Source organism: Stegodyphus dumicola, chromosome 3 (assembly GCF_044657685.1).
Source record: "Stegodyphus dumicola isolate Sdum_Otavi_A_Nest chromosome 3, ASM4465768v1".
Taxonomy (NCBI): domain Eukaryota; kingdom Metazoa; phylum Arthropoda; class Arachnida; order Araneae; family Eresidae; genus Stegodyphus; species Stegodyphus dumicola.
The window spans coordinates 1,696,201-1,710,050 of record NC_140770.1 but is presented as its reverse complement, the minus strand read 5'-3'; the positions used below and the strand labels follow the sequence as shown (position 1 = coordinate 1,710,050).

The following is a 13,850-nucleotide window of genomic DNA, read 5'->3' as shown; positions in this document are numbered from 1 at the left end:
ACTTCTCCCACTTTCCTAGCGTATGTGTAACGGTACTTCACATCGTGGTGTAACGGTAGCACGCTGGACCGGTATTCCAGAGGTTCGTGGTTGGATTCCCGGCGAAGGCGGTTGCATATGTTTCAGCTTTTCTGCTTCCAATTAACCTAATGACTCTACAAGGTAATAATGGAAGTTATTACACACACTGGCCAATGAATTAGAAACCTGTGAGATTGTCATCTGAATGCGCGCTAAGGACTGAAGCACACAATTTTTTTTTATGACGTAAGTTACACATGGTTAGAATGCTAGTATAACTAAAGTGTAAAAGTGCTTTCCACGATGAATGAAGTAAAATGGACAAAACGTCAGATCTTTCACTATTTGAAAAAAATGGCTTATTGTTGGTGCCCGTTTAGCCGGGGCATCAATTTCGAAGACGTGCAAATCTCACTGAGTGATCAAAAGCAGCCATTTCAAAGGTTTTCAAAAGTTCGAATCAGAACCCACAGACCTTCTCTAGAAGACGTAATTGCGTTCGAGCAGTTACCCAAGGAGCGTTCTGCGTCGTCTACGACGAATTGTAGGGCAGAACAAGAACTCTACTGTGCCTCAGCTGACACAGATCGTCAACCAAGGTCTTCCCCCCAACAGATTTCAGCTCGAACCATGTGCACAGAATTGCAGAGGATAGGAATACATTGTTGGATACCTGTGAGAAAACCACTCGTTTCTTCCCGACATGCAAGAATTCGTTTGCAGTGGTGTTGGGAAAGAAGAAACTGCACATCTGAGGATTGGAACGGGTAATGTGGTTGAATGAATCACGCTACACCTTATTTTGCACTGATGGAAAACGTCGAATGTGGCGAGAACCCCACGAAACCATGAATCCATCTTGCCTTACTCGCACTGTGGAAGGGGGAGTATCTTGATAACGGGGAGCATATTTCATAAGTGCACATCAGCACATCATTTACAGAGCCATTTTATTTCGAACAAATATGTGAAGAGGGGGAGGAAATTTAATATTCACAGCGTTTAACCTAGAAATGAGTTCCTTTTTGTCCATCCGTGAGCTTTGAACAATAGAACAACAAATGTTCGACATTTTGCACTCCCCCCCCCGAAACTGCATGAACAAAAGTCTGTACTAGATAATCTAAATTTCTTTAGATATGAATTGAAATTACCATGTCCAGTTAGAAATTAAATAATTTCAAAATTGCAAACAAAGTGTTTATTATTCAATCTGTGAGGAATGGGAGGAAAATATAATTTAGTCAAGGAGGCAGTAGTAGAATTCCTGTATAATTCATTCCACTTGACTATTGTAATATCCCTATTTTTTCCCCTTGAAATATGACTTAGGCAGTATCATTGGAGTATTGACTTGGATATTTGTAGCTTATTTTGCCAACCAATCGGCCCTTTCATTTCCTAGATTACCAATGTCGCCACGTACATGAGAAAAGGTAGCCTGGACCTTTACCCTATAGAACATGTGTGGGATATGCTGGAAAAACGCATCCGACAGTACTCTCCTCTTCCATCTAATTTAAAGGATCTAAAAAGCTCCATGTTCACTGGCCAGTGTGTGTACTATAACATATACTTTTTTATTTTTTAAAAAGAGTTGTATGCCCAAAAAATTAAAATATACAATTCTTTGAAAATGTTGATTGCGAAAAATCGAGGAGTGGTTGGATATTTGCTTGACTGTGCCGGGCTTTCAATCTTTCAGTGATGCGGATATCGTTTCAAATGTGACCAGAACACATGAGGCAGAGATACCAGAAAAAGATCCTGGCAATTCATTACATCAGTTCCCAAATAGCATCGACTTCTATTGAAACTCCACTGGACATCTTCGACGAAAGGGGATTCGAATAAAATAGTATTTCGAAAAATATTCAGACAAAACAGACAAATATTTAAACGGTCAAAGTAACACTGATTTTTTTTTTCTTTTTCAAGAAATAAATGCATGCAATATGCACGAAAATTGATAACCTGCGTTATCCCTGTTTTTCAGTTATCTGTGATCTTCTTTCCCGGCATTAGCGCAGATAATCGAGAGTACATTGTAGCTGAAACTGGAAAACTCAAATTTTCAGCTTATTATCAAGAATAGAAAAACTTCGATTTTTATAATACATATATGTTCATTTTTAATTCTTGAAATATAATTCTATAAAATATATGTTCCTTTTCTATATAATATATATTCTATATAAAATTCTATATAATATATGTTCATTTTTAATTCTTGAAAGAAATATAGATTAAAACAAAAAGATAAGTAAATAAATAGTACTCCCGAAAATTGAGAATTATAAGTAGCATTTATAAAATTATTTTGATGGTGCTGCCATCTAGTAGAAAAGGCAGAAACTTTTGTGTCCTTCCGATTCCATTTATATCCTACAAAACGCGCTGTTTTTGCGATTGAAATAGCAAATGCAATTAAAAAATCATTCTAAACTGACGCATTTTTTAAATAAAAGGCCAATCTAAACAATTTAAATTCTACCAGGTACATTAAAAGGAATTCTTACGTATTTTCCTTTATTTGTATAAAACATACTCGAATTTGACTTTTTCACTCTTATTTGCTTACAAAGAAATTCGAATTAGAATATACAAAAATCATACGTATAAAAATCTTACAGTATCTTGTCTTTCCATAAGAAAAATTAGGCATTCTTCTAAGAAATTGTTTATTTGGTCTCGTTCGTCGGTTCTGGTAGAAAATGATGTAAGGTATAGCACAGATTTGGACACGTTTTAAAAACCTTAAATAATAAGCAGGTGTATGCATCATATTGATAATGCAGTTAACGCCGGAGCACTTATTTCAGTGGTAGATTTATTACGGCACAAAACACACTGTAGTTTCAGTTCTGACAGGCAGGATCAGGAATTCTGGAAATTTCAGGAACCGCCGATCACTAAAGATGCAAGTTCAGATCTCCCTTATGCAAGTCGGTAGTCACTCGGACGACCTTTATGCAAGTTGGCAGTTGTTAGCCTAAGACATAAGCCATCATGAAAGTGCTCTGACATAAAAGTACCAAATTATCTCGACCAAAGGTGCTTACTCCAAGTCATAAACCGGCCATTTATTGGCAAAATGTTGACCAAAAATGTGTGTTATACAAAAAATATTTATGTGCAGTTCAAATCATTAGGCATATACTTTTCTTCATAGTAAAATTTGTTCATTTTCTATGATTATTTAAGATATTGTTACGAAATCTACAGGCGCGGTAAGATGGCTTCCCCGCAAAGCAGTTTTAGGATTGCCATAAAATGGCAAAGGAAGGCAGGGTTGCCACATTTGGCAATAAATCGCCCATTTGGCGACAAAATTGGCGATGTGCCATGGACGGATGGAGAACCTTCTGGAACGAATTCTTACCGGTTTAGTTCAGAATGTTCTCGAACACAAGCCGAAAGCTATATAACCCCTGCTGGTCCGCAGTCATTTAGTGTGCGTGCCTCGTCTAGCGAGCTGATAGTCAGTCATTGAGCGAGCGTCTCGAAGTCTGTCGTCGAGTGCATCGAGAGAGTCTTTTAGTGCATCGCGAATTAGTGCATCGTCGAATTTTGTCTTAGACTGGGCTGAGTAGAGAGCTATACTCTTGTGTCCCGTCGAGTGTATCGCGTGGAGAGTCTCGAGAGTACGTGGAGTTCCGAGAACGACCGAACACAGTTGGGAGCTGTACTCGGGTGCTTTGCAGTGAAGCTGTCTCCACCGTTATTGCCTGACAGTGTAAAGGCCGTGTCGCTGAACGTGCCAGCGTGTTTATAACAGTTCGACGACTGTAAAAGTTATTTTGGAGCTGTCCTGAGAATATTGGTAAATAAAGTGTGTTTCGATATTTCATCAAGTGTCGTCGCTATTCACTCCAAATCTACAAACCCCGTACGAACGTGAAGGAAGAAAATAACGTAACAACTGGTGTCAGGAAGAGATAAACGTAACAATATGTTTAAATTTAAAGTTATATGAGCTCTAATAAATCTTAGGAGGAAAGAAATTCTACTTACTTATAACACTGATCCTCGTCCATTTCCATTCTGCCATTCAGTTTACATTTGATGATCATTTTATCTTTCGTGTGGCCAAGGCGCACACGATCACTGCGGTTCATGCGCCAGTAGTCCTCGTACTAGAAATAAAACAGTAAAGAAAGAAAAGAATATCAAACATTTTTAGTGTATAAGTAAACGTATACTACAACGCATCTGCAAAGTTTTAGAAGTAATAAGCGTGTGCAAACTTCTTTCACTTTTTAGGCTCGAATATACAATTCTTGTAAATCTACAAAACGTTTGGCATATTCCCACAACTGCTAATTTCGCCAGCAGAACTCATCTTTTGGAATACTATTTATGTCGCTAGCTACGGTTTTTTTTTAATCTTTTCGTTACTATTAAAATAATGCCCATTTAATAAGATTTCACTTTAAAGAACAGGGAAATAGATTCTGCCAGGTGTCAGATTTGTTCGCCGAGAGAGGATGAGATGGTTGAGAATTGCGATACTCTTCTTCGCTAGAAACTGCCAGACGAGAATGGATTTATGTGAAATGCATTGCCATGCAGAACAAACCAATTATTTAGGCCTAATGCGCTTAATTCTCTTCAAACGTTTATCCATTGGGTCTTTGTAAAACAGGACGTCCACAGCCAGTTTCTCAAGAATACACTCAATGTGAACTATCCTTTTTGGAATCAAGAATGATCTTTACCCGGGATTTCTGAAATCGAAACTTCTGTGGTGGTGATGAAGTTTTTGCAAGTCAAGCAGATAACGGCCTTTATGTCTGTTCTTCTTTTGATCTCAATCAGATCAGCTCCGTAAGTTCATTCGCTTTCACAGCTTCCAACACGAACTTAGATCTCCTCGGCAGATCTTCAGACAACACAACTAAGTAGATGATGAGCAGTGGCTTCATGATTTTTACATTTGGCGCAAGTGGGAAAGGTTTAAATACCACCGGAATATCTGATGGTCCTTAAATGTCGTGATCACCGAGCCAGAGCTGTTTGGCGCTTCCTGTCAGCCTTGAAACCAACAGTGGTACCAGGACCTGTACTACGGTACTATGAGCAGGTCGGTAGCTGTCTTCAGGAATTGTTAATTAAAGCCTTTTTTCTCGAATATAGTTCAAGGTAAGTTAAAGGTTGGGCCGCACAATCGGCATAGTTGTCCCCTGACCATAGGCCTAAGCTGACTGCGATGCCGAAGGGCCTGGATTCGAATCCCGGACGAAGGCATGGTTGTAACTGTCCGTCCTTTTATAGGAAAGGCGATGCTGGTCCACCTATTAGGTGCCTCCATAATAAAGAGACCACCACATCCGGCCTTGTATAGATTAATGGACTAGGTTACATTTGTAATTATTCATAATCTGCCACTGGAAAAAAAAAGTTAAAAGGTTGAGCATAAACCTGAGGCAGGGAAGTTCGCTCCTTTGCTAGTCTATCAGCTGTATCATTGTATTTTACATTTATATAAGATGGTATCCACTGTAGATGGAAAACAGAAGAATGGGACAAAGTGTTGAGTTTTTCAATAACTAATTTCTCTGAGGTCCGTTATGTTTCATAATCATAAACAAAACACCAACTTCCCTGACTACCATCATACTACTCATCTACCATCATAATTTGTTTGAAAAAAAAATCAAAATTAATTCAGTTTTACTTGAAAATTTTAGTTCCGGTCTTTTCCGAGTCCAGAACCACAGATATTCACTGGATCAAAGCAAGTAATAACTGCATAGAAAGATTTGTCTGTAAACAGACGATACTTTAGAAAATGCAGATAGAGACCATATAAGATTAGGTTTATGTGATTACGGCAAAGCCTCGAGGGATATCTGCCTAAGGGGAGGACTGCCTTCATGATGGACTTTAAGGCAAACTTGCTCGTATACATGTTACCGTGAAAGACCGAAATTGGAGAATGTCGACTTTCACCGAAGAATGTCAACATTCACCAAATACGTCGGTGAAAGATCGAATATTTCTTTACATTCTTGTATATTCGGACCCTCACCAGAGTATGTCGACAATCACAGATATGCTCTGGTGTAGGTCGAAAAGAGAAGAGTATATGTACACGCTGCCATTCCAAAAGGAAGTGTTCCACAAATAAATGCAGTTATAAACGCAAAGGCCTCTTGCGCAATTCAAAGTGTCATAATAGTTTAAGTTGTTGCAATAAATAAGATTTGAATCACATAATTTGGTAAGTTTATAACTTCTATTATTTTCCTTTCTCATTTTGAATATACTGTGTGTTTTAAGTTCTTATATTCTTAAGTTCTTATTCTGAGTCTCGAGTGCGTTTTTTCGCGAATGAATTACGGAGAAGGAAATATAATATTCTTATATGTTCAACATTCACCATTAGTACGTGGTGAATGTCGACATTCACCGGTTAAGTCAGAAATAAGAGTATTTGGAAAATATTTCGGACATACACCAAGCGACTATGTGAATGTTGACATTCACCGGTGAAAGTCGACATTCTCCAGATTTCGGTGTTTCATCGTAACATACACAGGGGAAAAACCACGAAATCGCCCATGCAGTCGTCCCGTTAGCGGGATTCGAACCTTATAACTAACTGTCAGCGTTCAGCGACTTTACCGCTCGGCCACAGATGAGCCTGAGATGGCCCTGAGAATAAATATTGTCAGTTATCATTTGACAGATTTGTTCTAATTTGCTTAAATAATTAGTCGTGAAACTTTGTAGATGCACTGTGTATGTGTATGAACAACTTAATATGCTTCAGTTTTTGCTAACTATGCAGGAGACTTTATAAAATCTTTTCGTTAATCGTAACTGCACCTACGAAAATAGGAATTAAGTTATTGACAAACGTATACAGAAGTTACTTACCTCTTGCACGTGATCGTAAGGTGAGCAGTAATATTCACGGCAGTACAATGATTTTATTAACCTGTAAAAGAAATATTTTACAGTTGTCAAATAACGTACATCACATTTTAATTAAACAAAAATGAACTATTAAGTTAAATCTGAATATTTTCAACTTTTGTTTCATTTTGTTAATACAAGTTGATGTTTTTCTTTAGGGCCAGACACTTGCAATTTAATGCATTTTTCTAATATGGTCAATACAATTTTTGGCAAAAACGTGAGCCATAGGCGGCGATCAAATTTACATCCACGAAAATAGGGTGGTGGTGTATGTGATTATGACCGAGCCTCGAAAAGGTTATCTGCCTAAAGGGACGAACGCCTTCGTGGAGGACTTTCTAAGAGAAACTGTCTCATATACCCGTTACACATGCGGAAAACCATGAAAACGCCCATGCAGCCAGCCTGTTCGCGGGGTTCGAACTTCGAACCGAACTACCAGTGTTTAGCGACTTTACCGCTCGTCCACTGATGGGCCAAAAACAGAGAAGTTGCATTAAAAACGTCCCGAGAAACGGATCTGAAGGTATCGTATCCCTCTTTCCTTACTGCTAAGTCTCTCAAGAGGACACTGAAATAGATACAATTCGAATCTATCCAGAAGATACAGCCACCAACTGCGCTAACCGCAACACTGATCAATGTGTTTGGTTCCATTTTATTAGGCCTACCATCGGTCGAGTGGTAAAAATCACTGAACACCGGTAGTTCGCTCCGAGCCCTCCAAACGGGCTGGTTTTCATGGTTTTTTTCCATGTGTAAATTGTGTATACGAGCCAGTTTCCCTTAGAAAGTCTTCCGCGAAAGCATCCCTCCCTTTAGGCAGATAGCCCTCGAGGCTTTGCCGTAATGACATAAACCATACCAATCATTTTATATGAACATTGGAGAAATTCTACTATTGTTTTCACTTGCTTGATAAATCTTCTCCATTACAAATAGAGACCAGACAAGGGACAACACTATTTCGATCAATGAAAAACGAAATCTTTGTTTCATCTTCCGCATTATAAAAATGCGTTTCTAATTGCGTACATTTAGAATTTCTCAACATAGTTTGGCAAATGAGTGATGTTTTATATACATTAGCATAACTGCATTATTTTACTATTACATTAGTTTAATAAATAAAAAAATTTCTGATTGGTATCTCAACATGAATATCAATCTGTAATTAAAATTTCAAGATCCGTTTAAAGAGAATTTGTGAAAAATAGCGAGAGTTTGCTTTAAAAATTTATCTTCTATTAATTTCTTGGAAAGGGGGGATGAGTCAAATACATTTTTACTACAGTACCGGATTCTACAAATTCTGGAAGCCCAAAAGCGTCTAAAACGAAAGTCTGAAAGAGATGTAATAGAAAACAAACTTTATAAGTTGCTCTCGTGTAATAAAGCTGATCAAAGTAAATGTAATCCTAAATAAACAACTTCTTATGCACTTTTTGTAACATAAGACTTTTAAGTACAGTACAAAGTCCGTAATCCGCACTCGTCGGGACTTCGGCGATTCCGGATTACAGATCATCAATTTAAATCTGGTAAGATGTCATTCAGAAATTATACAATTAAAAATATGAAACCGTAATTTATGAAATAAAGAGCAATTATGATCGAAAGGGTATTAAATTTTACAAAAAAAAAGCTTAATATTTATTTGTTTACTTTATTAAACATTTCTTTCAACACGCGCATGCGTAATGTATGCGCATTCTCTACGCGCATGCGTAAAGTTTGTGGCTTTGAGGTTTGGATTATCGATCATTCCGGATAATGGACGTCCGGATTACAGACTTTGTACTGTATAAGTGTGGTTTCATTGACCTTCCAGTATTTTCGTCTGTTGTATTCTTTCTTCATGTGGTTTGATATGATTCTTTTGATGGTTAAGACAAATTACTTTATTCATCAGAATGCAAGAGATATACGAAATTAAAGCTGATGATTTAGAACCAGTTTTCTCAAAACAGGCTCTACATGAAGAGTTCCTTAGTGGGCTCTGCATGCACCTCCTGGGATCGATTACGTTTTAAAGGGGGGGCAATGATGATCATAACCCACCTGCAGACGAGCGGTAAAGTCCCTGAACACTGGTAGTTCAGTCGGAGGCTCGAATCCCGCAAACTGGCTGGCTACATGGGCATTTCCGCAGTTTTCCCCATGTGTAACGTGTTAATACGAGCCAGACCCCCCCTAAAAAGTCCTCCACTAAGGCATCCTTTCCTTCCGTGTAGTGCCTTAGGGCAGAAGACCTAAAAAAATATTGATGATGATAATGATCAAAAGGATAGGTAGCCGATTATGCAGGACCATCTGATCGGCATAATAATGCCATAAATTGTAAAATTTATTGATATTGCAAATACCTGTTGATATAAAGCTGTGTCATGTAGAGAGGAAGAAATCGTATAAAATAAATACAAAGGGAAAAACAAAAATTACTTATTCAAAAAAATCAGTAATATTTTTAAATACACAATTATTTTTTTAAAAGCTTACATTATAAAAAAGAAAACACAGATACACAACCAAAAAAAAAAAAAAAAGAAGAATGCAAGATTTACTCAGAAGGCATTGTTATACACAAGCTGCGGCCTACCAGTGGCCGAGGTGTAAAATCACTGAACACTAATAGTTCGGTTCAAGGTTCAAATTCCAACGAACGGGCTGGCTGCACGAGCTAGTTTGTGATTTTCCCCCATGCGTAACGTGTATATGGACGATTTTCTCTTAGAAAGTCTTCCACGAAGGCATCCCTCCTCTTAGGTAGATAGCCCTCGAGTGCTCTGCCATGAATAAATAAACCAAAACCAATTAATATAAAAGCTTCTTGCATAATTTAAAAGAAGATTTTAATGTTAGCTTCCATGTCGTTGAAAATTTGCGTGTGCGACCATAGCTCATAAAACCGCTCAACTGAAATGTACCGGATCTTGATATTATGATGCGAGAAAAATTCATGGCACAGAAGGAGGATGTTCAAGCACAAGTCTTATTCAAAACACACGTGTGCGCAAAGTCTTGGAATTTAAAAGACAGAGAAATATCCCCCCAATGAATGTTGCTGCAGAAAAGCATTATTGACTTTTCCTTCTTCTGACCTAGCAGCAGAAGTTTTTAGTCAAGTCAATAAATTTACTACGAAAGAAAGGGAAAAGTTCAGTTTGGAAGGAGGTTTGGTTGGGTTTATTTTAATATGGCAAAGCACTCAAAGCTATCTGCCCAAGAGGAGGGGTGCCTTCGTGGAGAACTTTCTAGGGGAAACTGGCTCGTATACTCATTTATACATGAGAAAACAACGTAAACGCCCATGCAGCCAGCCCGTTCGTGGAATTCGAACCTCGGAACGAACTCCCGGTGTTCAACGACTTCACCACTCGCCTGCTGGTGGACCTCAGTTTTGAAAGAAGTGCGTTAAGATTGGCTTCGTGATTATGGCAAAGCTTTGAGGGCTATATACCTGAGGGAAAAGATGCCTTCATGGAGGGCTTTCTAAGGGAAACTGACTCATATACACATTATACATGAGAAAAGAAACACAAAAACTCCCATGCAGTCAACCTGTTCGCAGGATTCGAAGCTCGGACCGATTTACCAGTATGCCTTTACCGCTTGGCCGCTTGATGGGCTCAGAGGAGTTAAAGAATTTAGTTAGCAATTTTATGCCCAAAATTTAAAAAAATTACATCACTACATAGAGCGCGGCCATCCCATAAATAAAAAATCGGCCTTTTGTGCAATTAAGATCTCATTTTATTTCTAAAAAAACTTATTTATATTCGATAAAGTCGAAAAATAGTCCAAAAAATAATCTGAAAGGTTTCAGATTTTAAATTGCGTCCAAATGGGAGTTTTTTTACCATTTTGTTTTCCAGGTCCCGAAAGCTGCCTAAATATTAAATTTTGTAAAATTTATTAGGAAACTTATCTAGAAATTTAAAAATTTATCTTGGCGCACTTTCCTCAATCTGCGCCAAGAATAATTAACTTCGCGAACTCCTTATTTATAGTAACCTCTGTTCCTTTACTTTTCTTCGTTCTACACCAGCGGGAAAATGCCATCGTACATGCTTTCAAATATTTTTTTCACAAAGAGCGTAAACCACATTTGGCGTTATTATCGCTTATAACGAATATGCCAAATTTCGGAACTCGCCAATATATAAAGTCACGTTTATCTTAGGAAATTTTAAATATAGGACTAATGTTTTGCAGGCATCCTTAGAAACACATCTACTTTAAGAAGATGGTAAAAATTTTATGGGTTATAAAACTAAATTTTTTTTCGAAAAATGTATAAAAAATATTCTCAAATACAAATTTTAAAAATGAATCATAAAAAATAGGCGAGTTTTATTTGGAATGAACTTAAATTTCGAAATGCAAAGGGAAGAATCAAATAAGTTTAAAAAAAAAGATATTAATAAACATTTACCAAATTCAATTAACACGAAGGAGCTAAAATTTTTTTTGAGAACTACTCATGCGAGTTTGACAAAACTTAGCACTGGGGCATAATTTAAGTCGTAGAATAGAAATAAAAATAAAAAAAAAAAATTGGTATGTTATTCCGGGAAATGTCCAATTTTGTGTCAAATTACCTATATTAGAACAATCCGATATATAAATCTAACATATATCCTAAGTCGCACTTTCAAGACATGAAAAACGCAAGTTAAATTTTAGCAATCGGTCTAGTAGACGGGACGCATATTTCACAAGTGCACATCTGTGTAGCCACCGAGGGAGTGGCTTCTAGGATGGACCAATGAGCATCCTGTGATATTTCCGTCATGTCACATGACCATTCGCGTGCTTTAAGATTAAGCAAGATGGTTGAAAATTTTCTGCCACGCAATTTTCTGTACAAAACAATTAAAGCATCGTCGATTGCTTCTGAAACTTTTCATTGCGAAATTGCATCATATATAAGCAATTATGAAGATTTCACTACATGGTTGAAATAAATACAAACACATGTTGGATACTTCGCAAAAAATATCGATGTGAAATATTACTTAATAAGTGGTAAATAAGATGATGAAAGAAATATGTGATAAACATCTGAGCCCGAATGCAACTTTTACATAAAACTATGCGTATGAGAAAAATACTTACACCAGTTATATATGTAAATAGAAGTCAGCACTTTTTATTGCAGTTTATATGAAAAAGATGTTCTATAATAATAAACAATACATAACTTTATTCAAAGTGAACTTTACTCATTTGCATTCATATACATTTAGTGTGTTAAATTTCTCATTTAATAACTGGTTCTTAAATGTATTGTCTACACAAGAAATGATACTCATCAAACAGAGTGAATTTATCTTACTCACAACGAATATATTCAATTTATTTACATATAATTTTTAATGTTAGCAATGGATATAATAGCAATGGATATATTCTGAATCTTACACTTTAAAAATCAAAAGAATGCAAGCACTGAAATAAGAAAACACTAGATTCATTGCAACCCTTTCAGTCATTCTCAGCTCAATTAAAAAAATATACACTTGAATTCTCTTAACCCACATAATATGCAGTGAACATCAATCCAAATATTAATGCGTGATAAAAATCGCGAAAGTGATAAAAATCGCGATTAATTAAACTCAGAAAACGAAAGCACTACGAGATTTTCTACTATTACGCCATATATTTATAACTGCGAAACAAATGCAAATTAAAACGTAAACAATATATGCTCACATGCACGAAGATTAAGCATCACAAGAGCAATAGCAGCTCATTGGTCCATTTTCGAAACTCCTCCCGCAGTGGCTACGCTGATGTGCACTTGTGAAATATACAGACGGGACATGCAGAAGGTTTGGTTTGGTTTATTAAATTATGGCAAAGCACGCTAGGGCTATCTGCCTAAGGGGAAGGATGCCTTCGTGGAGGACGTTCTAAGGGAAACTGGCTCGGATACACGTTACACATGGGGAAAACAACGAAAACGCCCATGCAGCCAGCCCGTTCGCGGGATTCGAACCTCAAACCGAACTACCAGTGTTCAGCGATTTTACCGCTTGGCCGCTGGTGGGCCTTCACTTGTCAGAATCCTAAACAATGGCCTAGTACAGTCTCCACCACATTCACATTCCATTTAAATTTTTTTCAACGATTTGATCATCGTCCACAGTATCTGAAATATTATAAATTATAACCTTCGGATTAATAATTTTTTGGTACTTTTCCGTTTTGCCGGCGCAAGCGATAAAGTCGCCAATAATGGTACAACCGATGCCAAACGGAATATTCTCCCTGGTAACCTTTTACGCCTCATTTTCAAAACAAGTCGCAGCTTTTTCTTATCAGATTGATTGTTTTTTTCAATACTGGCATATAATTACATAGAATTTTTATCAAATAGTTCAGTTTTATATCTAATGCCTTTTTCGGTAATTAAGACAATTAGGATGCAATCACAGCGCTTACCTGAAGCCGAAAATATAGAAGAAAAGGTAAAGTCAAGGGTTAAATTCATCCATTCTAATGAGAATGCATTAGCGAAGTAAAGTACTACAGTTTTGCATAATTTCTGAGTAAGCTATTCGTACGAATTGAAATATTTCTTGCATTTAAACATGTGTTCCAAATTAAGATTTAACTTGAAATTAATGTAGATAATTACTGAGAGCATAAGATTTTTGTAGAGTAGTTTACGTGAGATGAGATCGCTTGGGGTCACGTGATATGAACCGGCGAATCAGGATGTTGAACCATGAAAGCATAGTAAATTCTTAAATTAATATCTTTTTACAAATTTATTGTCTTTATTTATTGGCCTTTTTATAAAATTTTAAGCGATATTAAAATGTTTATGCCTTCAAAAAAAGAATTCTTAGAACTAACATTTTTTTAAATATTTTTTATATGTATCCTGTATGTTG

General features: G+C 36.9%; 1 protein-coding gene across 3 annotated transcripts in view; it reads right to left on the bottom strand.

Annotated features, from left to right (window-relative positions):
* Positions 1–13,850, bottom strand: part of LOC118201769 (degenerin deg-1-like) — a 63,889-nt gene that overhangs the window by 35,732 nt on the left and 14,307 nt on the right. For all 3 annotated transcript variants that reach the window (XM_085812310.1, XM_035373921.2, XM_085812311.1), the window contains exons 2-3: positions 6,904–6,964; positions 4,036–4,157 (exon numbers count right to left, since the gene is read on the bottom strand). In XM_085812310.1, coding sequence (XP_085668436.1) covers positions 4,036–4,157; positions 6,904–6,964 — 183 coding nt within the window. The remainder of the gene's footprint in view (positions 1–4,035; positions 4,158–6,903; positions 6,965–13,850) is intronic.